The sequence below is a fragment of the Heteronotia binoei genome, chromosome 11, assembly GCF_032191835.1.
Source record: "Heteronotia binoei isolate CCM8104 ecotype False Entrance Well chromosome 11, APGP_CSIRO_Hbin_v1, whole genome shotgun sequence".
NCBI classification, from domain to species: domain Eukaryota; kingdom Metazoa; phylum Chordata; class Lepidosauria; order Squamata; family Gekkonidae; genus Heteronotia; species Heteronotia binoei.
The window spans coordinates 76,492,394-76,514,959 of NC_083233.1; the positions used below are offsets into that span (position 1 = coordinate 76,492,394).

The window sequence follows — 22,566 nt, forward strand, 5'->3', positions numbered from 1 at the left end:
CCCAGATAAGAGAGCTCTGGCTGACCCAAGGCCATTCCAGCACCTGCAAGTGGAGGAGTCGGGAATCAAACCCGGTTCTCCCAGATAAGAGAGCTATGGCTGACCCAGGGTCATTCCAGCAGGTGCAAGTGGAGGAGTGGGGAATCAAACCCGGTTCTCCCGTATAAGAGAGCTCTGGCTGACCCAAGGCCATTCCAGCAGGTGCAAGTGGAGGAGTGGGGAATCAAACCCTGTTCTCCCAGATAAGAGAGCTATGGCTGACCCAAGGCCTTTCCAGCAGCTGCAAGTGAAGGAGTGGGGAATCCAACCCGGTTCTCCCAGATAAGAGAGCTCTGGGTGACCCAAGGCCATTCCAGCAGCTGCAAGTGGAGGAGTGGGGAATCAAACCCGGTTCTCCCAGATAAGAGAGCTCTGGCTGACCCAAGACCATTCCAGCAGCTGCAAGTGGAGGAGTGGGGAATCAAACCCGGTTCTCCCAGATAAGAGAGCTATGGCTGACCCAAGACCATTCCAGCAGCTGCAAGTGGAGGAGTGGGGAATCAAATCCCTTTCTCCCAGATAAGAGAGCTCTGGCTGACCCAAGGCCATTCCAGCAGGTGCAAGTGGAGGAGTGGGGAATCAAACCCTGTTCTCCCAGATAAGAGAGCTATGGCTGACCCAAGGCCTTTCCAGCAGCTGCAAGTGAAGGAGTGGGGAATCCAACCCGGTTCTCCCAGATAAGAGAGCTCTGGGTGACCCAAGGCCATTCCAGCAGCTGCAAGTGGAGGAGTGGGGAATCAAACCCGGTTCTCCCAGATAAGAGAGCTCTGGCTGACCCAAGACCATTCCAGCAGCTGCAAGTGGAGGAGTGGGGAATCAAACCCGGTTCTCCCAGATAAGAGAGCTATGGCTGACCCAAGACCATTCCAGCAGCTGCAAGTGGAGGAGTGGGGAATCAAATCCCTTTCTCCCAGATAAGAGAGCTCTGGCTGACCCAAGGCCATTCCAGCAGCTGCAAGTGGAGGAGTGGGGAATCAAACCCGGTTCTCCCAGAGAAGAGTCCACACACTTAACCACTACACCAAACTGGTTCTCTACTGATGGCTCTCATTAAGTGGTGGCTAATGAAGTAAAAGGGCTTCTCTTACAATCTTAGAAGAACAGACAACAAAAGGAAAGTGGAGTGGAGTGGCCCAGTCTTGTCAGATCTCAGAAGCAGGGTCAGCCCTGGTTAGTTAGTTTGGGAGGACACCGCCAAGGAACCACCAGGGTCATGACGCAGAGGCAGGCAACAGCAAGCCACCTCAGAGCATCCCTTGCCTTGAAAACCCTACAGGAACGCCATAAGGTGGCTGCAACTTGACGGCACTTTCCGCTACTACAGCCCACCAGGAAAGAAGAGGGTTTTTTTAAAAAAACAGGCACTGCTGGAGTGGAACTGCTGGTCAGAGGGAGGGGAAACCTACCAGCAGCCTTGTCTGAATGAGCCTTCCCCAAACCAAAAGGAAGAGGGTGCAATCTCGCAGCTGCCATTGAACTTCGGTCTCTGCTGGAGGACAGATTTTAAACCGCCACTAACACACAGGCTGCAGGTGTGGATTACCTTTGATCCGGAAGATGAGGCTGCATTCATGTTTGGCGTAGGCCTGCACACATGATACGAAGGCCCTCATCCCTTTCTCATACACTGCTCGGTCAGCCAGATTCAGAGACTTCAGTTTGGGCAGAACGTCTGCCACGTTCTGCTGCAGTTTCATTTCCTGCATGGGACACTACGGAAGGAGAGGAAGGTCAGCCTTCTGAAACAAGCCCCTGGACACGTTTGCTCATCTTCAGGCAGCCAGCAGAAATGTGACACCCCCCCCCCATGCATTCATTTCAATACTGAAAGACGTTTTGCAAGGTGCATTTCTGCAGGCCAAAGTTTTCTCCGCATAATTTCTTTTTAAAATTTTCTTTAAAGAGGGTTGAGTAGAGGAGGAAAGAGGAAATAAAAATTAATCAAAAAAATCCAGATTTAATGAATAGCCACATACAACAAGGGGAATCAGTTACATTAATAAAAATACGTTTTTCAAAGACAGAGCAGAAAGCAAAGCGTCGTAACAATATTCCAGGATATTTTCTGTCTTTGAAAAATTAAACAGGATGGTTCAAGATATTTAAAGATCTAATTTAAAAGGTTACATATAGAAAGGAACATAAGAACATAAGAGAAGCCATGTTAGATCAGGCCAATGGCCCATCAAGTGCAACACTCTGTGTCACACAGTGGCAAATTTTTTTTGTGGCTAATAGCCACTGATGGACCTCTGCTCCATATTTTTATCTAAGCCCCTCTTGAAGGTGGCTATGCTTGAGGCCGCCACCACCTCCTGTGGCAGTTAATTCCACATGTTAATCACCCTTTGGGTGAAGAAGTACTTCCTTTTATCCGTTTTAACCTGTCTGCTCAGCAATTTCATCGAATGCCCACGAGTTCTTGTATTGTGAGAAAGGGAGAAAAGTACTTCTTTCTGTACTTTCTCCATCCCATGCATTATCTTGTAAACCTCTATCATGTCACCCTGCAGTCGACGTTTCTCCAAGCTAAAGAGTCCCAAGCGTTTCAACCTTTCTTCATAGGGAATGTGTTCCAGCCCTTTAATCATTCTGGTTGCCCTTTTCTGGACTTTCTCCAATGCTATAATATCCTTTTTGAGATGTGGCGACCAGAACTGCACACAGTACTCCAAATGAGACTGCACCATCGATTTGTACTCCCAGCAAGAGCTCTGCAGAAGCAGGAGAAATTGAAACAGTCCATTCTCTCTTTTTAGATGGTCACTGGAACAGGTAATATCTGGAAACTGGGCTGCGCCTCCATCAGGAGCAAACGGTCCACTCACCTTTTGGTTAATTGACAGGAAACTGACGTACGCCTCTTCCATGGGAAGCAAAAATACAAGGGCACTGCCCATGTGGCCAATGCGGGCGGTGCGGCCACAGCGATGCACAAAGGCACTGAAAATGTGGGGGAAACACATCTCAGCGAGAGGAAGATTGTTCAAGCAACACAGACTGCTAGAGAGGATAACCATATTAAGCAACTGTATGCAGAGTCAGAGAACTGGGGCACCCTGCTCAGCACTGTGAAAGAGCAGAGCTTTGTTGGTAGAACAAGCCCAGCAGGAACTCATTTGGCTATTAGGCCACACCTCCTGATGTCACCATTGTTTCACATAGAGTTTTTTGTGGGAAAAGCCCGGCAGGGACTCATTTGCATATTAGGCCACACACCCCGACATAAAGCCAGTCGGAACTGCGTTACTGTGCATTCCTGCTCAAAAAAAAGCCCTGTGAGAGAGTATCACCTCTCAAGAGAACTAGGAACCGATACTTCCCCTCTAAGCTGCGGGGTCTTGTGAGCAAAAATTCTACTTTGTGAGCTCCCGGCATTCAAGTTGGGAGCTGCTGCAGAAATCAGTTTGCTCTGGGGCCATTTTTCCTGATCTAAAATGAAAATGGGTGAGCCGGAGGCTAAAAATCTGTGAGCTAGCTCACGCCAACTCAGCTTAGAGGGAGGTCTGCCAGGGACAGAGAGAGAGAAGAGTCACTATTTAACTTTTAGTATTAATTATCTGACTGTATATTACCTATACAGAGAACATAAGAACATAAGAGAAGCCATGTTGGATCAGGCCAATGGCCCATCCAGTCCAACACTCTGTGTCACATAAGAGAAGCCATGTTGGATCAGGCCAATGGCCCATCCAGCCCAACACTCTGTGTCACATAAGAACATAAGGGAAGTCATATTGGATCAGGCAAATGCCCCATCCAGTCCTACTCTCTGTGTCACATAAGAGAAGCCATGTTGGACCAGGCCAATGGGCCATCCAGTCCAACACTCTGTGTCACATAAGAACATCAGAGAAGCCCTGTTGGATCAGGCCAAAGGCCCATCCAGTCCAACACTCTGTGTCCCATAAGAACCTAAGAGAAGCCATGTTGGATCAGGCCAATGGCCCATCCAGTCCAACACTCTGTGTCACACAGGGGCCAAAAAAACCCAACTGCCATCAAGAGGTCCACCAGCGGGGCCAGGACACGATTAGCTCTCCCACTGCGCCCCCCCAAGCACCCAGAATATAGAGCATCCCTGCCCCAGACAGAGAGTTCCAAGGATAAGCTGTGGCCAATAGCCACTGATGGGCCTCTGCTCCATATGCTTATCCAAACCCCTCTTGGGTCTATGTTATCTGACTCTATGTTATCACATTATCTGACTCTAATTTATTAATATCTGAAATGCTCCGGCTTGGCACCTCCCACCTGTAAACCCGGATGCTGGAGAACTAAGTATCCCCTACTCACGGTAATTTAGGAAGCCTCCATCTCTACGTTCTTTTAATCCATAAAGTTCTCAGCATCTCAAGGATTAGATCCAGTCTTAAGAAAAAGGAGGCATACCTTGCATTGCTGGGGGGGTCATACTGCAAAACCCAGTTTACTTCGGGAATGTCAATGCCCCGGGCCATCACGTCGGTGCATACCAGAATACCGCTAGGAAGTAAGGAGAAATTGCAACGTTAAGGAGCTGCCTTGAGCCAGGGGAAAAGGCAGGACTGACATATTTTAAGGAAGAAGAGACGCAGTTGCCTTAAGATACAAGTGCGTCTCAGACTTTAGACCAGGGATGTCAAACATGTGGCCCAGGGGCCAAATAAGCCCCCCCCCCTCCCTTCTCCCTCTCTTGCTTCCTTCTGCATTACAGGTTGCTTTGCCAGGATTGCTCAATCACAGAGGAGCTACAGATCAAAACTCCCTGCTTTCTCCAGTGGCTGAGGCTCCTCCCTTGGGGAAGAAGATGATGATACTGGATTTATATCCTGCCCTATACTATGAATCTCAAGAGTCTCAAAGCGGTCACAATCTCCTTTACCTTCCCACCCCCCCACCCCCACCCCACAACAGACACTCTGTGAGGTAGGTGCAGCTGGGAGAGCTCTTGCTGCAGCTGCCCATTCAAGGACAATTCCTACATAAGAACATAAGAGAAGCCATGTTGGATCAGGCCAATGGCCCATCCAGTCCAACACTCTGTGTCACATAAGAGAAGCCATGTTGGATCAGGCCAATGGCCCAACCAATCCAACACTCTGTGTCACATAAGAGAAGCCATGCTGGATCAGGCCAATGGCCCATCCAGTCCATCACTCTGTGTCACATAAGAGAAGCCATGCTGGATCAGGCCAATGGCCCAACCAATCCAACACTCTGTGTCACATAAGAGAAGCCATGTTGGATCAGGCCAATGGCCCATCCAGTCCAACACTCTGTGTCACACAGTGGCCAAAAAAACCAAGAGCCATCGGGAGGTCCATCAGTGGGGCCAGGACACTAGAAGCCCTCCCACTGTGCCCTCCCCAAGCACCAAGAATACAGAGCATCACTGCCCCAGACATAAGAACATAAGAGAAGCCATGTTGGATCAGGCCAATGGCCCCATCAGGTCCACCAGTGGGGCCAGGACGCTAGAACCCCTCCTGCTGTGCCCCCACAACCACCCAGAATACAAAGCATCACTGCCCCAGACAGAGAGTTCCAACAATACGCTGTGGCTAATAGCCACCGATGGACTACTGCTCCATATGCTTATCCAATCCCCTCTTAAAGCCGGCTATGCTTGTAGCCGCCACCACCTCCTGTGGCAGTGAATTCCACATGTTAATCGTCCTTTGGGTGAAGAAGGACTTCCTTTTATCCGTTCTAACCCAACTGCTCAGCAATTCCATTGAATGTCCACGAGTGCTCCTATTGTGAGAAAGGGAGAAAAGGCTGCAAAAAAAAACCAGGGACCCCAGCACCAAGGGTTCACACAGTCTTCTCGCCCAACCTATTGTCTCGTTGTGGCTCCTGTGAGAACAGACCACGCCCGCTGGGCCTCCTCACCTTGGGAGCGCCCGGAATTCCGTGAAGATCCTGTTCCTCTTGTGCTTCATTTTCCCGTGGATGCACATTATTGTTGCATTTTTAATCAAAGATTCCAGAGCCTTCCCGTAATACTCCACACAAGCGCACGTGCTGTAAGCAGAAGACACGCCGCAAGATGTCAGCTATTGGGAGTTCTCAGTTTGATGTTATCAACGGCCTGGAGGCTAAAGAATGAGGGAAGGAGATCCTGGGAGAGCCCAGAAGAGACGTCTGGGAAGTGACTTTTTATTGCTAAACTGAAACCTCATAGATCAGGGCCACAGAAACACTGGATAGGAAGAGAGGCAGTTTAACCGTGCCGTTCCAGCACACACACACAGATGCCGTTTTCCCAGCTTCCAGCAGCCATCTGGAACTCCTATTTGTCCAGTAAAGGGAAAAACACACAGAGAAAATACCAGCAGTTGTCTATGATTCCCCAAAAAGGGCAAATACCAGACCCAGGGGACTATTTGAAGTTGGGAAGACGGCAAGGGAGGAGGAAGGGAAAGCCCCACCCCACCCTGTCTAACCCTGATCTGAATTGGGAGTCCCCAAGCCTGCTGTGGGGGAGGGGGTTACAGTCTACAGCTCAAAGACAAAAATGTCATTAGCCAGGCTCTTGCATGTAGTACAGAGAGAAGCTCAGTTCTCGGCAGCTGGGCTTTGGGATATATTGTGGGTGGGAGAGAATGTCCCCCTCCTTCCTGTTCTACAGGACCTCTGCCAGCAACAGTACAAAATACGCAGGTCTCAAAAAAAAAAAAAACATAGCTTCAAACGCTGCAGAACCTTGGTCACAGCCAATGTTCCCTCTAAGCCGCAGAGCCTGGGGAGCAAATATTCTACTTTGCGAGCGACAGGGATTAAAGTTGTGAGCTACTGCCAGCGTTCCCTCTAAGCTGAGTCAGCGCGAGCTAGCTCAGATTTTTAGCCTCCAGCTCACACATTTATGTCTTAGCTCAGGAAGGCTGACCCCAGAGCACACTAATTTATGCTGGAGCTCACAACTCTAATGCCAGCAGCATTTTTGCTCACAAGACTCTGCAGCTTAGAGGGAACACTGGCTACTGCATAAATTAAGTGTGCTCTGGGGCCATTTTTCTTGAGCTAAGACAAAAATGTGTGAGCTGAAGGCTAAAACTCTATGAGCTAGCTCAGGCTAACTCAGCTTAGAGCAGGGGTGGGGAACCTTTCTTCTGCCAAGGGCCATATGGATATTTATAACATCATTCACGGGCCATAAAAAATTATCAACTGAAAAAACAGCGCTCCGCCAAGGGAGAATGATTCAGGCCAGCAAAATTAATGCAATTGTTTTTCTATTTGAAGTCATGTGGGAGAGCCTAAGCTGGCACGCACACACCCGGCCCGCTGCCCTAGGCAAATCCATAGGTCCAGGGCTTTAGCATTAGCATATTAGACCACACTATTAGCATATTAGGCCACACCCTCTGGGATAATCAAGTGCAAACTGAACTGTGACAGTAACTTTTGCAGGCCCTGCAGCAATGCTGGCCGGCCGGCCAGGCCCCAGGGAGGCTGCCGCACAGTACATCTGGGCCCTGTGATCCCTTCCTGGCCCTGGGGAGGCTGCTGCACAGCGCGGCTGGGCCCCATGATCCTTGCTGGCCAGCCAGGCCCCAGGGAGGCTGCCACATGACTCGGTTCAGCCCAGCAATCCCCGAGGGCCACACCAAGTGACCTCTCCATCAGCCCCTATCACAGGGATCCCCAACATGGTTCCAGTGGGCTCCTGCTAACATCTTTCCTGCTCCCCAAATATGTTTAGCAAGTGAACAGGACCAGGTGGGGTTTTTGCTCAGCAAGGCTTCTAACTGGCCACTGCAGAAGTGCAGATTTTTGAAAAATGTGTAGATTTTTGAAAAACGTTGCTTTGTCACCAGTTTTGTGTTTTAACTGTGTTGTAACCTGCCTTGAAGTAAGAGCCCCGTGGCACAGAGTAGTAAAGCTGCAGTACTGCAGTCGGAGCCCTCTGCTCACGACCTGAGTTCAATCCCAGCGGAAGCTGGTTCAGGTAGCTGGCTCCAGGTTGACTCAGCCTTCCATCCTTCCGAGGTCGGTAAAACGAGTCCCCAGCTTGCTGGGGGGGAAGTGTAGACGACTGGAGAAGGCAGTGGCAAACCACCCCGTAAAAAGTCTGCAGCAAAAACGTTGTGAAAGCAACGTCACCCCAGAGGTGGAAACGACTGGTGCTTACACAGGGGACCTTTCCTTTCCAATCTGCCTTGAGCCCACTTTCAGGGGAGGGAGGGCTAAAGGTTAAATAAATAAACAAATAAAATTTGCCTGCGCTGAACCAAAGCCACAGAGATAATCCAGGCCTTAGCAGAGGGCACCCCCGCAACCAGGTCCTCTACCAGGAAAAGGCATTACCTGAAAAAGACAAGGTGTTTTTCTGATTTGTGGTGACGAAGGAAGTGGACCAGCTGGTTGAATTTCTCATCCGCTTTACAGACCTTTAAGGAAATGAAAGGGGAAAAGACGGTTTAGACCAGAGGTGACCAAACTGCATCTCGGGAGGCACATGTGGCTCTTTTCACGCGTATTTGTGTGGCAAACCACCAGTCTGCCGTGAAAACATTGTGAAAGCAATGTCACCCCAGAGTCGGAGACGACTGGTGCTTGCAAAGGGGACCTTTCCTTTCCTTTCCTGAAGCACCCCCCCCCCCCATCGGCTGGCTTGGCGAAGACATTTGTCTCTTTAAATCACTTCTCCAAGCCAAGTCAGCCAGTGGCTTGGAGCCAGTGACATTTAAAGTTGCTCTCTTTTCACCTCTCCCTCCCCCCATCTATTTGCCTTCCTTCCTCCCTCCCTCCCTCCTTCATGGCTCTCAAACACTCGCTGTTCATGTCTCGCGGCTCTCAAATATCTGATGTTTATTCTCTGTGGCTCTTACCTTAAGCAAGTTTGGCCACCCCTGATTTAGACATAACTAAAAGCAGGAAATGTAAGTCTTGGGCAGCCAAGCCTTGTGAACAGTGGGAGCCATCCAAGCAGCATTACAGCAGCATGCAGCGATCAAAAGAGCAAACCAAAAATAGATTGCATTAAGTGGAGGAAGGGGGGCATAATTTGCCACAGAAGCTTTACACAGTGCCCCTGATCCTCCACATTTCCCCAGGGAAGGGGGAAACGCTGTTCAAACAAATTATGAAAATGACCTGACTCCCGACGATGAAAAGAGAAAGAAATTTTACTCGCAAAAATAGAAGCACATCCTACACGAAGGTGTATTAGGGGAGGGACGGTGGCTCAGTGGTAGAGCATCTGCTTGGGAAGCAGAAGGTCCCAGGTTCAATCCCCGGCATCTCCAACTTAAAAGGGTCCAGGCAAATAGGCGTGAAAAACCTCAGCTGGAAAACCCTGGAGAGCCGCTGCCAGTCTGAGTAGACAATACCGACTTTGATGGACCAAGGGTCTGATTCAGTAGAAGGCAGCTTCATATGTCCATATATTTAACTTACTGCGAATAGTAACTTCCAAAAAAGGTTAACTTGCTACAGCTCCAAGCCAAGGATAGAGAGAGAAGAAAGGCCCTATATAATGATGAAACTGAAGGCTAGCAGGGACCAAGGAGGTTCCGCAGGGCCTGCAAGACCGTCCTTTTCAAATTTGCACACCCGGACTGTTAGGAAGATCAGAAATTAAGGAGCCGCCAACGCGGTTGAAGAACTATACCGCAGAATAACTGTATTTATTGAACTGGTTTTTAATGTTATTAAGTTTATTGTTGATGTTTTATATTGTTAAACTTAAAGGTTTTATTATTATTATTGTATGTTTTTATAAAGTGTTGTTAGCCGCCCTGAGCCTGCTGAGGTGGGGAGGGCGGGATAGAAATAAAATTTATTATTATTATTATAACATCTAAGCCATTAGCGAGTGGCGCCAACTGCCAAGCATACCCAAATGAGAGAGTTCTCTTAACCCTTTCGCTCCCTGATCCTCTTGCTTGCAGCATTAAAATATCAAACAAAAGGAAAGGAAAGGTCCCCTGTGCAAACACCAGTCGTTTCCGACTCTGGGGTGATGTTGCTTTCACAACGTTTTCACGGCAGAGTTTTTGCGGGGTGGTTTGTCACTGCCTTCCCCAGTCATCTACGCTATCCCCCTAGCAAGCTGAGTCCTCATTTGACCGACCTCGGAAGGATGGAAGGCTGAGTCAACCTCGAGCCATCTACCTGAACCCAGCTTCTGCCAGGATTGAACTCAGGTCGTGAGCAGAGCTTAGGACTGCAGTATTGCAGCTTTAACACTCTGCGCCACGGGGCCTCATCGAACAAAAACATCCCCCTTTATATAGCGTTAACTGGGATTGAATAAACAAGTAGATTTTTAAGCTTTGCCTCCTTGTCTGAACACTGTGCTGCTATTCTGAAGGTTCTTACACATGGCAGCCATTTCTCAAGTTGGCATGGAGCTGTTTAATTCCACAGAGCTGGCACTTGAGAACAGAGAGAACTGCAGAGGTGCTCTCGTGGGAGTGCTTTCGAGAGTGGGGGGGGGGGGAGGCCATAGGAGGCACTGGATTGGACCCACTCTTTCCCTGAGGCTTCAGCCCTGAGCTGTCTCCCGGGGGGCTTTCTCCGACACTCACAATGCCTTCCCATCCAATTTCTGGCATCAGCTGCAGCCCTTCGATTCGTTGCTCGTTGTTTCTCCCTGTACCCCCTTTGCCTTTCCCTACCCTCCCTTACGGGAACTCTGGCGATCAGGAAGCTGTCGTGGACTGCTGACACTCTGCAGAACCCCAACGCTCTTCCTCTGATGATACCAGGGCTTCTTTTGTAGCAGGAACTCCTTTGCCTATTAGGCCACACATCCCTGATGTAGCCAATCCTCCAAGAGCTTACAACAGACCCTGTACTAAGAGCCCTGTAAGATCTTCGGGGATTGGCTACACCAGCGGGGTGTGGCCTAATAGGCAAACGAGTTCCTGCTACAAAAAAAGCGCCCTAGATAATACTATCATGTTTTAATAGATTTATTGGATTTTCAGGTGAAAGGGAATGGGGAGGGGAAATGGAAGGAAAGGGAAAAGGGTGGGGTACAGGAATTAAAATTTTGTAGTGTTTCTACTTCTACATTGTTCATTTCGTATCATCATCAGTCATCTTATAATATTCTCGGCAAATACATCTCATCATTCAGTAACACAATAATCATTAATCTCTCTCAAAGCTCCTACTAAGATAAGAATATATTTTTACACAGCAGTAGTATTTTCTTAGTTTCACAGAGACTGGCATCTCTCAGTCTGGCAGATAGTATATCTATCTCTGCAAAGTCTAAAAGCTTAGGTAACAACTCCTCTTTTCTTGGTATTTCGTGTAGTTTCCAGTATTTGGCATAGATTATTCTGGCTGCGGTCCCTGGATAATACTAGCATCTTGCTACTGACAATACCACCTTTGGGCCCGTAGCTGCATTGATCCACGGAGCGCCCCCAATTAGAACTGCCGCCTATGCTATTATGTAGCCATAGACCTTTACTGGCATTAATACAAAAATACAGTATACTTTAAAACCAACAGTGACACTATAGAATATAATAATAATAATATAATAATAATAACTTTATTTTTATATCCCGCCCTCCCCCGCCGAAGCGGGCTCAGGGCGGCTAACAGACATGGAAATCCCATGATTCATATAAAACAATGTAAACAATTTTAATATATCAATTATATAATAAATTAATTTAAAATAGATAAAATATAAATGGGTGCTAAAATACTGTGATCATAATATCTATAAGATGGCTAGATGTGCATACGTCAGATTAATCGGGTTCCATCTCAAAGGCAAGCTGGAAAAGAAATGTTTTGCAAGCCCTGCGGAATTGGTTCAGGTCCCGCAGGGCTCGCACCATCTCTGGAAGGTGGTTCCACCAACGAGGGGCCATCACCGAGAAGGCCTGCTCCCTAGTAGCCTTCAACCTAGCATCTCTTGGCCCAGGGATTGTTAGTAAGTTCTGAGAGCTAGATCTCAGTGCTCTCTGGGGCACATATGGGGAGAGGCGGTCCCTTAGGTAGGCAGGTCCTTGGCCATATAGGGCTTTAAAGGTAATAACCAGCACTTTATAGCGAACACGGTACACAACCGGCAGCCAATGCAGATCCCACAGCCCAGGCCGCGCAGGTTCCCACCGTGGTAGTCCCTCCAGCAGCCTGGCCGCCGCGTTCTGGACTACCTGAAGCCTCCGTGTTCGGTATAAGGGCAGCCCCATGTAGAGGGCATTGCAGTAGTCTAGTCTCGAAGTGACCGTTGCGTGGATCACAGTTGCTAGGTCACTGCGCTCCAAGAAGGGAGCCAGCTGCCTCGCCCTCTTGAGATGGAAGAAGGCGGATCTAGCAGTGGCGGCTATCTGGGCCTCCATTGATAGAGAGGATTCCAGTAGCACTCCCAGACTCTTGACTTTGCGCACTGGTACCAGTGGCGCACCGTCAAAAGCCGGTAGGGTAATCTCCCCTCCCGGTCCGCCGCGGCCCACGCAAAGGACCTCAGTCTTCGCCGGATTCAACTTCAACCCGCTCAGCCTGAGCCAGTCAGCCACGGCTTGTAATGCCCGGTCCAAGTTTATAGGGACCTCACCAGCCCGGCCGTCCATCAATAGATAGAGCTGGGTGTCATCTGCATATTGATGACAACCCAGCCCATACCTCCGTGCAATCTGGGCAAGGGGGCGCATAAAGATGTTAAACAACATCGGGGAGAGAACTGCTCCCTGGGGCACACCACAATGAAGTGGGTGCCTCTGAGACAGCTCCCCCCCAATTGCCACCCTTTGTCCCCGACCGTCAAGAAAGGAGGAGAGCCACTGTAAGGCTAGCCCCCGAATTCCTGCGTCGGCGAGGCGACGGGTCAGCAGCCGATGGTCGACCATATCGAACGCAGCCAATAGGTCTAGCAACAGCAGTACCGCCGAGCCGCCTCGATCCAGTTGTCGTCGGAGGTCATCCATGAGGGCGACCAGGACTGTTTCCGTCCCATGGCCCGGGCGGAAGCCGGACTGGCATGGGTCTAAGACGGAAGCGTCCTCCAGAAATTCCTGTAACTGCACCGCCACAGCCCTCTCGATAATTTTGCCCAAAAAGGGCAAATTTGAGACCGGCCGGTAGTGTGCCAATTCGGCCGGGTCTGATGACGTTTTTTTCAAGAGAGGGCGGACCAATGCCTTAGAAAAAACCAGCAAAGGTTAAATGACATAAAATAGCAGTAGGCTATGCATGAGTCAAAGCCTCTCTGCTTTGGATCGCAACCTGTAAAAAGCAAGCGACGTGAGTCGTGACAAAGCTGTGTTTCCCGTGGAGTAAAAAACGAACCTTGGCATTGTCAGAAAGGTCTTGATGGTCAGAAAGCAGTGCATCTAGATACCTCGCACGTGGGCTGCTATAAAAAGGGCAGTCCAAAAGAACACGTTATGGTTTTAATGGCTTTATGACATTGTTTTCATGGTTTTAATACGTATGTATCGACTGCGACTTAAATTTATGTTGTTCTCTGCTCTGAGCCCGCTCGCGGGGAAGGACAGAATATGAGTCAACTAACTTAAATAAATAAATATAAATGACTGCATGGATGTTTTTGCGTGCAAATAATCCTATATGTGCCCAGTGAAGGAAGAAATCAAACAGCTCTGGGATCCCCTTCTCTCTCACCCTCCAAAAGGATCGAGATACTGAGGACGGGGGTGATGTGAACTTGCTGGGATCTTCTACAATTCCCAGCATCTCTGGTGGAAAGATCTCAGTGGTATCGGGTGATGGAAAGACCACTCCCTTACTGAGACTCAGCAGCTGCTGCAGCTCAGAGGAGCCAGGCTGGGCTAGAAAGACTAATGGTCTGACCCAGAGGGCAAGGGCGTCCTCAAGTATCCATGCATCTGACGAAGAGAGCTGTGTTTCTCGAAAGTTTATGCCACAATGAAATTTGTTAGTCTTAAGGGTGCTACTGTATGTAAGACGATCAGGGCTTCTTTGGCCGAAGAAGTCCAGCAGGAACTCATTTGCATATTTGGCCACACCCCGATGCCACCATTGTTTCACGCAGGGCTTTTTGGCGCTAGAAAAGCCCAGCAGGAACTCATTTGCATTCCTGTGTGTTCCTGCTCAAAAAAAAAAAAAAAAGCCCTGAAGAAGATTGTGGATTTCTCCTTCTGTACTGATTTAAACATCATTTTATGTTGAATAGTTTATATGTTACTTATGATTCTTCTAAATAAAAATTTCAAGCTTTTTAAAAAAAGGGGGGGGGTGCTACTGGACTCTTTACTGTCATGGGGTCAAGAATAACCCCGGAGGATGAGAGGCACAGGAGGGGGAAGTACATTCCTTCCTCACCATGTAATAGTTCTGAAGCCGCGTCGGGGTCTTCTGGGCATTGCTCGCCGACACCCCCTTCTCCTTCACCGAGATGCGGACCGGGTTCCGGAGACCTGCTCTCACCAGGTTCTCCACTTCTTGGGTTTGAGTTGCCGAGAAGAGGCCGGTCCGTCTCTGCTTGGGCAAAAAGTCCAGAATGGTATTTAAACTGCAAGCAAACACAAGTGTCAGAATGAGATGGCCTTTCGTCTCCATTCCCAGGGAGTTTTCTGGGGAAGGGGCTGGTTTGTTTTTTTTCCAGATGAGGTACCGCCAGTCTGCCTTCCTTTCCGGGAAGAGAGGACCGAACGCCCGCAAACCGGTCAAGGAAGGTCTGCTCTGCTCCCCAAACAAATACCTGGCTTCAAAGCCCATGTCCAGAAGCCGGTCTGCTTCATCTAAGACCAACACGTCAACGGATTTCACGGATCTGGCCAAATCCAGCCCATCCGATTTCCTTTTGAACATGTCCACCAAACGCCCGGGTGTGGCTACAAGGATGTTTCCGCTGTTGGGGACAGCAAAGTGGCATCTCAGGACAGTCTGATAGGAGAGCATGATCTCAGGCTGAGAATAAGCCAATTTTTCCCAAATCTGAAATGGAGAACAATGACAAGAGCAGGCCTGGCATGTGGGAGCAGGCCATGTAGGCGGCTGCCTCGGATGCCACATGGCCTACAGGGTGCCACAAGGCGCCCCCTCCTCACATGCCAGCTGGCGCAGCTCTGCCTCTTTCCCCCGCCCGAAACTTGGGCGGAGGAAAGAGGCAGTTCGGCCAGTTCCTGCGGGGAAGGCAGCCCAAGAGCGAGAACGAGCCCCTGTGCCAGCTCTTTCCCCCAACCAAGACTCGGGCAGAGGAAAGCCTGCCTCGGTAGGGAGGGCGGGATATACATCAAATAAAGTGAAGTGAAGTGAAGTGAAGTGAAGTGAAGTGAAGTGAAGTGAAGTGAAGTGAAGTGAAGTGAAGTGAAGTGAAGTGAAGTAAAGTAAAGTAAAGTAAAGTAAAGAGGACTCGGCTTCACTCTCGGGCTGCCTCCCCTGCAGGAAAGGCAGCCCAAGAGTGAAGAGGAAGCCCGGCGCCGGCTCTTTCCCCCGCCTGATATTTGGGCGGAGGAAAAAGGTGGTTTAGCAATTAGCATGGAGAGCTCCTCTCGAGAAGCCCTCTATGCAAACGGAGCGATCTGGCCCTGCTCAGCCTTCCCGCGACGTGGGAAGCGTTTGCATAGAGGGCTCCTCCTCTCGAGCCCTCCCTGCAAACGGCGCTGGGGGCCCTTCCAGATTTTGCCAGGGCTCCCGAGGGTCGGGAGTCCTCAGCAAAGTAGGGGGGGAGGGAGTGGCAGTGACATCATTGTGACATCATCAGCGCATGCAAAATAACCGGGGGGGGGCAGAGGATCGCAGTCCGGCCTAGGGGCGCAGGCACCCCTACCACCGGGCCTGGACATGAGGGAAAAAAATGGTATTTTTTTAAACTACAAAATACCAGATTCTTTCTGCAAACATTCCCACCACCCCCTCCTTCGTCCCTGCCCTTGGATCCCCAATTCTGCTGCCTCTTCGTAGGAGCCCCAAGGCCAAAAAAAAAAAGGAGAACTATTTTTATTTTTGATTGATTTAACAGAGGTATTTCCAAACCTCATGGCTTCTCAACCTTTCCCCGGGACTGTCAGCATGTGGGATTAATGAAAGCTGATGTCAGCAGAAGCACGCAGCATTCCCCAGCATGCTGGAAGTTATCTCCTTGGATCCCAGTGCAAATTAAACTCATCCCAAATTTATTCGTGTGGAGCTGGGTAAAGTCAAAACCAGGCCAGGCAAGCACTAAGACCCAGGAAGAGACCAGCGGCACTATGCTGCTGCTCTACATCCTAGGGACAGAAGCTGGTTCAAACCAACTGTTACCATTTGGGGAGGGGAGGCTGCACAAGGGAACTGGGGGTGCACTATACCTGACGGACTCATCCATATGCTCATCCATGCCCCCACGCTGCCTGAGTAACTCACACTGAGCACCCGAACTGTCTGCTAGCGCGTTACATTGTTTTACAGAATATTTGTGTTTTTAAAGATTTCAGGTTTTCACGGCTGGTAACGACATTAGGGTTTGTAGAATCTTTCGGGCTCAAGTGCCGTGTTCTACTGGAGAAAGTTTTCCTTCCAGACGTTTCGTTCTCAGCTGCGGAGAAGATCCTCAGTGGCGTTGCAGCCGGAGCAGGCGCTCAGACCTTCTTGGCTGCTGTGCATTGTGCATCGAGTGTGCACCCACTCAATTGAGTGTGCACCCACTCAATGCACAGCAGCCATAAAGGTCAGAGCGCCTGCTCCGGCTGCAACGCCACTGAGGATGTTCTCCGCAGCTGAGAACGAAACGTCTGGAAGGAAAACTTTCTCCAGTAGAACACGGCACTGGAACCCGAAAGATTCTACAAACCCTAATTTGTGTTTTTATTTACATTTCGTATTAACTGCCCTGAGCCCTAATTGCCAGGGAAGGGGAAGGATAAAAACAGAAATAATCAACTAATAATTCAAGATACAGATAAGTAAGAGTGCTACTGAGACAGGAATTGATCAGTTCAATGCGGGGCGTACAAACCAGCAAAGCTTTGAGTAAATTCAAGTAGCAAGGACTGCAGATAATCGGATGTCCAGACAGGTGGGGTAGGTGAGTGAGAAAGGAAGAATCAAAAGAGAAAGCCATCGCCTAACAGCCCCACTCTGCAGTACTGACCGGTAGTCACTTACCCGTGTTCTTTGAATTTTTCTATATCCTCCATGGGATTCTTCCCACCAATTAAAAGGCACTGGCTGAAAAAAATAGCACATATATGACCTCAAATCACCGCAAGCAGAAACAGGCACGCTCAATGGATGCGTTCACACGGTGACGGTTTGCAAGCGCATTTTGCTATTCTTACACAGCAAAAATCCAGTTGCAAAGCACGTTAATTAGTGCGTGCAAATGCACCCAATGTCTTACTGATCAGGCCGCGCCTACCTAAACTGCGGGAAATGCTTTGTGAAGTGGGAGATCACCTCATCGATCTGCGTCGCAAGCTCTCTCGTGGGCGTGATGACGAGCGCACCCACCTGCAACAGCAAACAGACGAAGAGAGAAACGGATTTCAAAAGGGCTTTGGTTTGAGGCTGCCAACACTTCTATTCTGAAGAAATGCTCTTCCTTGGTGTAGTGGTTAAGTGCGTGGACTCTTATCTGGGAGAACCGGGTTTGATTCCCCACTCCTCCACTTGCTGCTGGAATGGCCTCGGGTCAGCCATAGCTCTCACAGTTGTCGTCCTTGAAAGGGCAGCTGCTGTGAGAGCCCTCTCAGCCCCACCCACCTTACAAGGTGTCTGTTGTGGGGGGAGAAGATGTAGGAGATTGTAAACCCCTCTGAGTCTCTGATTCAGAGAGAAGAGCGGGGTATAAATCTGCAGTCGTCTTCTTCCTGTAGATTTCAGTGGAATGTAAGAAAGCTGGTGCAGCAGAGAATGGCAAAGAAGATTAAACTCTGAGCTTATCTCAGAACTCTCTTGGCCAGAAAATCACTGTTACCTTGCCTGTAAATTAAGCAACTTCAGATACTTGAAAAGTATTCTAATGCTAAAATGATGCATTAACAGTTCTTGTTCACATGGGGGGGGGGGAGAGAGGAAGTGATTAGATTTATACCAGCCCTTCACTCAGAATCTTACAATCTCCTTCCCTTTCTCTCCCACAACAGACACCCTGGGGCTGAGAGAGCTCCGAGCTCTTAAGGTAACAGCTCTGAGCTGACCCAAAGTCATACCAGCAGCTGCAAGTGGAGGAGTGGGGAATCAAACCCAGTTCTCCCAGATAAGAGAGCTCTGGCTGACCCAAGGCCATTCCAGCAGCTGCAAGTGGAGGAGTGGGGAATCAAACCCAGTTCTCCCAGATTAGGGTCTGTGCTCCTAACCACCACACCAAACTGGCTCTCAGGTCTGGCTGGTGGCTAGAAGAATCCAGTAATCCCAGCCTCACACAGAGGTAAAGAAAAAGCACCAAGATCAAACACCCAGCAGGCTGCTATCACTCATGCCTCTGTGACCTACGGATCAAACATCTGCAAGATGCTCTTCGTGGGGCTGCTCTTTATATGGAAATGACACTTTGCAAAGAATGCTGCTGTCAGTCTACCAGCAGACGTAAGTTTACAAGAACGCATTACACCTTCCTGCATTATTTGCACTGGCTACCAGCTCGGTTCAAGTTCCAAATCAATGTGTCTCTTTTGACCTTTAAAGCTCTATACAGGGCTCACATTTCCCACTACTGGCCCACCAGGGTCGTAAGTATTACTCACAAGGCCCCAGCTAAGGAGATTTTTTTCCCCTTTGGAAACTGAAGTTGTCATCCACCAGGAACCGGAGCGGGTGGGATTGCTTGTTTGCGTGTGGTTGCTTTGGAACTTTCCAACGGCAATTTTTTGGGTGCTCTTCCATGGTCTCATTTTGTAAACGGGCAAAAGAGCTTTTTATTCAGTCAGGCATCTGCTTTACTTATTCACTGTTAAAAGGTAAAGGTAGTCCCCTGTGCAAGCACCAGTCGTTTTCAACTCTGGGTTGACGTTGTTTTCACAATGTTTTCACGGCAAACTTTTTATGGAATGGTATGCCATTGCCTTCCCCAGTCAACTACGCTTTCCCCCCAGCAAGCTGGGGACTCATTTTACCGACCTCGGAAGGATGGTCCACCTTTCTCCCCAGTGGGAACCCAAAGCAGCTGACATCATTCTCCTTTCCACCATTTTATCCACACAACAACCCTGTGAGGTAGGTTAGGCTGAGAGTGTTGTGATTGGACCAAGGTCACCCAGCAAGCTTCCATGGCACAAGTGGGAGGATTTGAACCTGGATTCCCCAGCTCCAAGTCCAACACTTTAACCACTACATAACACTGGCATTTGCTTCAGAGTCTCACTGTTTCTTTGCTTTGGTATGTTCAGACATAGTTTCCCTCCCTACTTTGCTGTGAACTGCCTTACATATGGTTCTCTGTTTAATCCATCACATTGGGCAACTTTTCTACGTATCGAGCAGCAGAGAGAGAGAAATAATTTTTACCTGCATTTTCTTGAGCTTTTCTTCCCGCCGGAGAAGAATTTCTATGATAGGAATTACAAAAGCTAATGTTTTTCCACTGCCAGTTACCTGGGGAGGAAAAGGAGGCACTAGGAAAGGTTTTTTTTTTAGCTGTGCACTTTTTTAGCTGTGCATGTAACAGAAGAGCAAAATCAAAGCCAAATGGAATAGCAAAATACTCACAGCTTCAGCAGCAACATCCTTATTGGTCACAAATAAAGGAATAGTTGCAGACTGAAAGAAAGAGAGAAATGCACCATTCAAAAGGGGGACCATATAGGAAGAACACGCTTTTATAAAAGCTGAAGATGTACAGGGGATGCTGCTAAAGGTTTGTCCCTTCTTTAAAAACATGAGTTGGTCAAGAACACCCAATACTATAGAACTGCTGAGGCTAGGCAAGTATAGATCTGATCAACATCTGAATGAGAAATTATTGCAGTAGACAATGTGGGTTACCACTATGAAGATATGTTTTATTTCTGTTTCTGCGTGTCAACAAAAAAAGTAGTTTTTTGTTGACACACAGACTTTTCCTTGCAAAAATAGATAGGATATTCAATGATGCTATGAATGTTCTGTAGAAGGATTCAAATACTGAAGAGAAGTACTGTTTCGATCAATAACTCTTCTGATCAATCTACTTCGATAATCTGGAACCAATGCTCAGAGATAATTTACAAGTCTGCGCGTCAACAAAAAAACTACTTTTGAGTAGGGCATCCTAATGGACTCTTATGTGATGGACTTTTTCTACTGTATACTGTATTCTTTATTGTTGTTTTGTTTATGTAAATATATTTGTTTTGTGAATGACTCTAAGTGCTCTATTGAAAGAGTGGTTTAGTTCTCTAAGCGATTTTCACTTTATAAATAAGATTAGTGAATTTGAAAGTCTTCTTTAAGGGTTGTGATTCATTTTCAAAGAACACATTTTTCTTGGTTTGCAACTTCCTGTGCTCTTCCCTTGTGGTTTACGCAGCCTCCCGGTAGAGCCTGAAGTGCTCCTGGAATTCCACTTCATCTCCAAATGACAGAGATCAATTCCAAAGGACAAAATGGTAACTCTACCAGCCCCAGGAACTGCTCCCAAATCTCCAGGAATTTCCCAACCTGGAGTTGGGTTGCCAGTTCCAGGTGAGGCCTGGAGATCTCCTTGAATTATAACTGATCTTCAGATTACAGAGATTCCTTGCTCTGGAGAGTGGACTCTATAGTATTATGCCCTCTGAGGTTCCTTTCCAAGCTTCACTTTAGGGATGCCGGCCTCCAGGTACGGCCTGGAGATTTCCCGCTTTTACAACTGATCTCCAGCTGGCAGAGATCCGCTCCCCTGGAGAAAACGGCAGCTTGGATGGGTGGACTCGATGGCATTGTACCATGCCGAGGCCCCTCCCTTACCCAAACCCCACCAATCCCAGCTCCACCCCCCGCCCCACAAAGTCTCCAGGTATTTTTCAACACAGACCTGGCAACCTTGGAATTGGCAACAACAACCCTAGATGAGGAAGACTGTCTGCTTCTGCCTGCAGATTTTTTTGGGGGGGTGGGGGTGGGGTGAGCATATGCAGTAGAGTTTTCCTGACATTCAAGAGTTATTTGACACTCTGAATTTTTCAGGCCAGTAGTTGCAATACCGTCTAGTAGCCGTCTAGAACAGGGGTGGCCAAACATGGCTCTTTCACACATATTGTGCGACTCACAAAACCCCCACTGCCCCATTGGCTGGCTTGGAGAGAGGGCATTTGTTGCTTTAAATCACATCTTCAAGCCAAGCCAAGCCAGCCAGTAGAGGATGCATTTAAGTTAAAGTTGCTTCCCTTCCCCAGCCCCACATCTATTTGCCTTCCTTCCTTGTCTTGCATGGGATTGCCAAGTACAATTCAAGAAACCTCTAGAGAGCCAGGTTGTGACAAGTATAATTGAACTCCAAAGGGAGTTCTGGCCATCACATTTAAAGGGACCACACACTTTTTAAATGCCTTCCCTCCACTGGAAATAATGAAGGATACGGGCACCTACTTTGGGGGCTCATAGAATTGGACTCTCTGGTCCAATCTTTTTGAAACTTGGAGGGTATTCTGGGGAGAGGCACTGGATGCTATGCTGAAGATTTGGTGCCTCTTCCTCAAAAAACAGCCCTCCCCCAGATCCCCACGGATAATTTCTCCATTATACGCTATGGGAATCGGTCTCCAAACAGAATAATGAAGTACCCAACAGACATTTCCCCTCCCCCCCCCGCTTTCTGATGACCCTGAGCTGGGGGGGGGGAGGGCTTCCAAACTTGGGGATCCCCTGCCCCCACCTGGGGATTGGCAACCCTTGTCTTGCGGTTCTCCAGCGTCCGACGTTTATTATTCTATGTGGCTCTTACGTTGAACAAGTTTGGTCACCCTTGAGTTAGAATCCCACTTACAAGGGGAGGCAGCTGAAGAAAGATTGCCTCTGAGTCGGTGCCCCAACTCTGCCCGCCTCTCCTCTCCCCTCCCAAGCCCTACCTGTACGGGGGTCATATGAGAAAAGCGCAGCTCCTTCAAGGCTCGCATGACTCCGGGGCTCAGCGGGACCGGCAGAGACTCCCACAACTCCTCCGTCCCCGCCTCCATCTTGCCCAGGCAACTCACATGCGGGGAGGACCTGTGTCCGTCGCTCTCAGGCCCCCCACGGGAATGTAGTCCGTCCGTCGAGGGACCGGCAGGAAACGGAAGCTGTGAAACATTGGTTCCGCAGCAGCACGCACACCTTTTCCGCATTCTTAAAAAGTAAAGGTAGTCCCCCTGTGCAAGCACCAGTCGTTTCTGACTCTGCGGTGACGTTGCTTTCAGACTTTTTACGGGGTGGTTTGCCATTGCCTTCCCCAGTCATCTACACTTTCCCTCCACAGCAAGCTGGGGACTTCTTTTGCCGACTTCGGAAGGATGGAAGGTTCAGACAACCTCGAGCCGGCTACTTGAACCCAGCTTCCGCCGGGATCGAACTCAGGTCGTGAGCAGAGCTTAGGACTGCAGTACTGCAGCTTTACCACTCTGCGCCACTGGGCACAGCAATCCCTTCCCGAACCTACATCCTTCACCCACTGGGCCAGCCCTGGGTTAGCCATTAAGCAAAATAACCCAGAGAAGGGGGGGGGGGTCACCA

The 22,566-nt window shown here is 49.0% G+C and overlaps 1 protein-coding gene across 1 annotated transcript in view; it reads right to left on the bottom strand.

The window, feature by feature from the left end:
- The window catches only part of DDX55 (DEAD-box helicase 55), a 29,223-nt gene extending 7,155 nt beyond the window's left edge, over window positions 1-22,068 (bottom strand). The window contains exons 1-12 of the mRNA XM_060249241.1: window positions 21,927-22,068; window positions 19,609-19,659; window positions 19,408-19,494; window positions 17,321-17,412; window positions 17,068-17,130; window positions 14,681-14,830; window positions 14,302-14,491; window positions 8,332-8,414; window positions 5,914-6,045; window positions 4,432-4,524; window positions 2,868-2,982; window positions 1,583-1,751 (exon numbers count right to left, since the gene is read on the bottom strand). Coding sequence (XP_060105224.1) covers window positions 1,583-1,751; window positions 2,868-2,982; window positions 4,432-4,524; window positions 5,914-6,045; window positions 8,332-8,414; window positions 14,302-14,491; window positions 14,681-14,830; window positions 17,068-17,130; window positions 17,321-17,412; window positions 19,408-19,494; window positions 19,609-19,659; window positions 21,927-22,034 — 1,333 coding nt within the window. The 5' untranslated portion in view covers window positions 22,035-22,068. The remainder of the gene's footprint in view (window positions 1-1,582; window positions 1,752-2,867; window positions 2,983-4,431; window positions 4,525-5,913; window positions 6,046-8,331; window positions 8,415-14,301; window positions 14,492-14,680; window positions 14,831-17,067; window positions 17,131-17,320; window positions 17,413-19,407; window positions 19,495-19,608; window positions 19,660-21,926) is intronic.
- Between the last annotated feature and the right edge of the window lie 498 nt (window positions 22,069-22,566).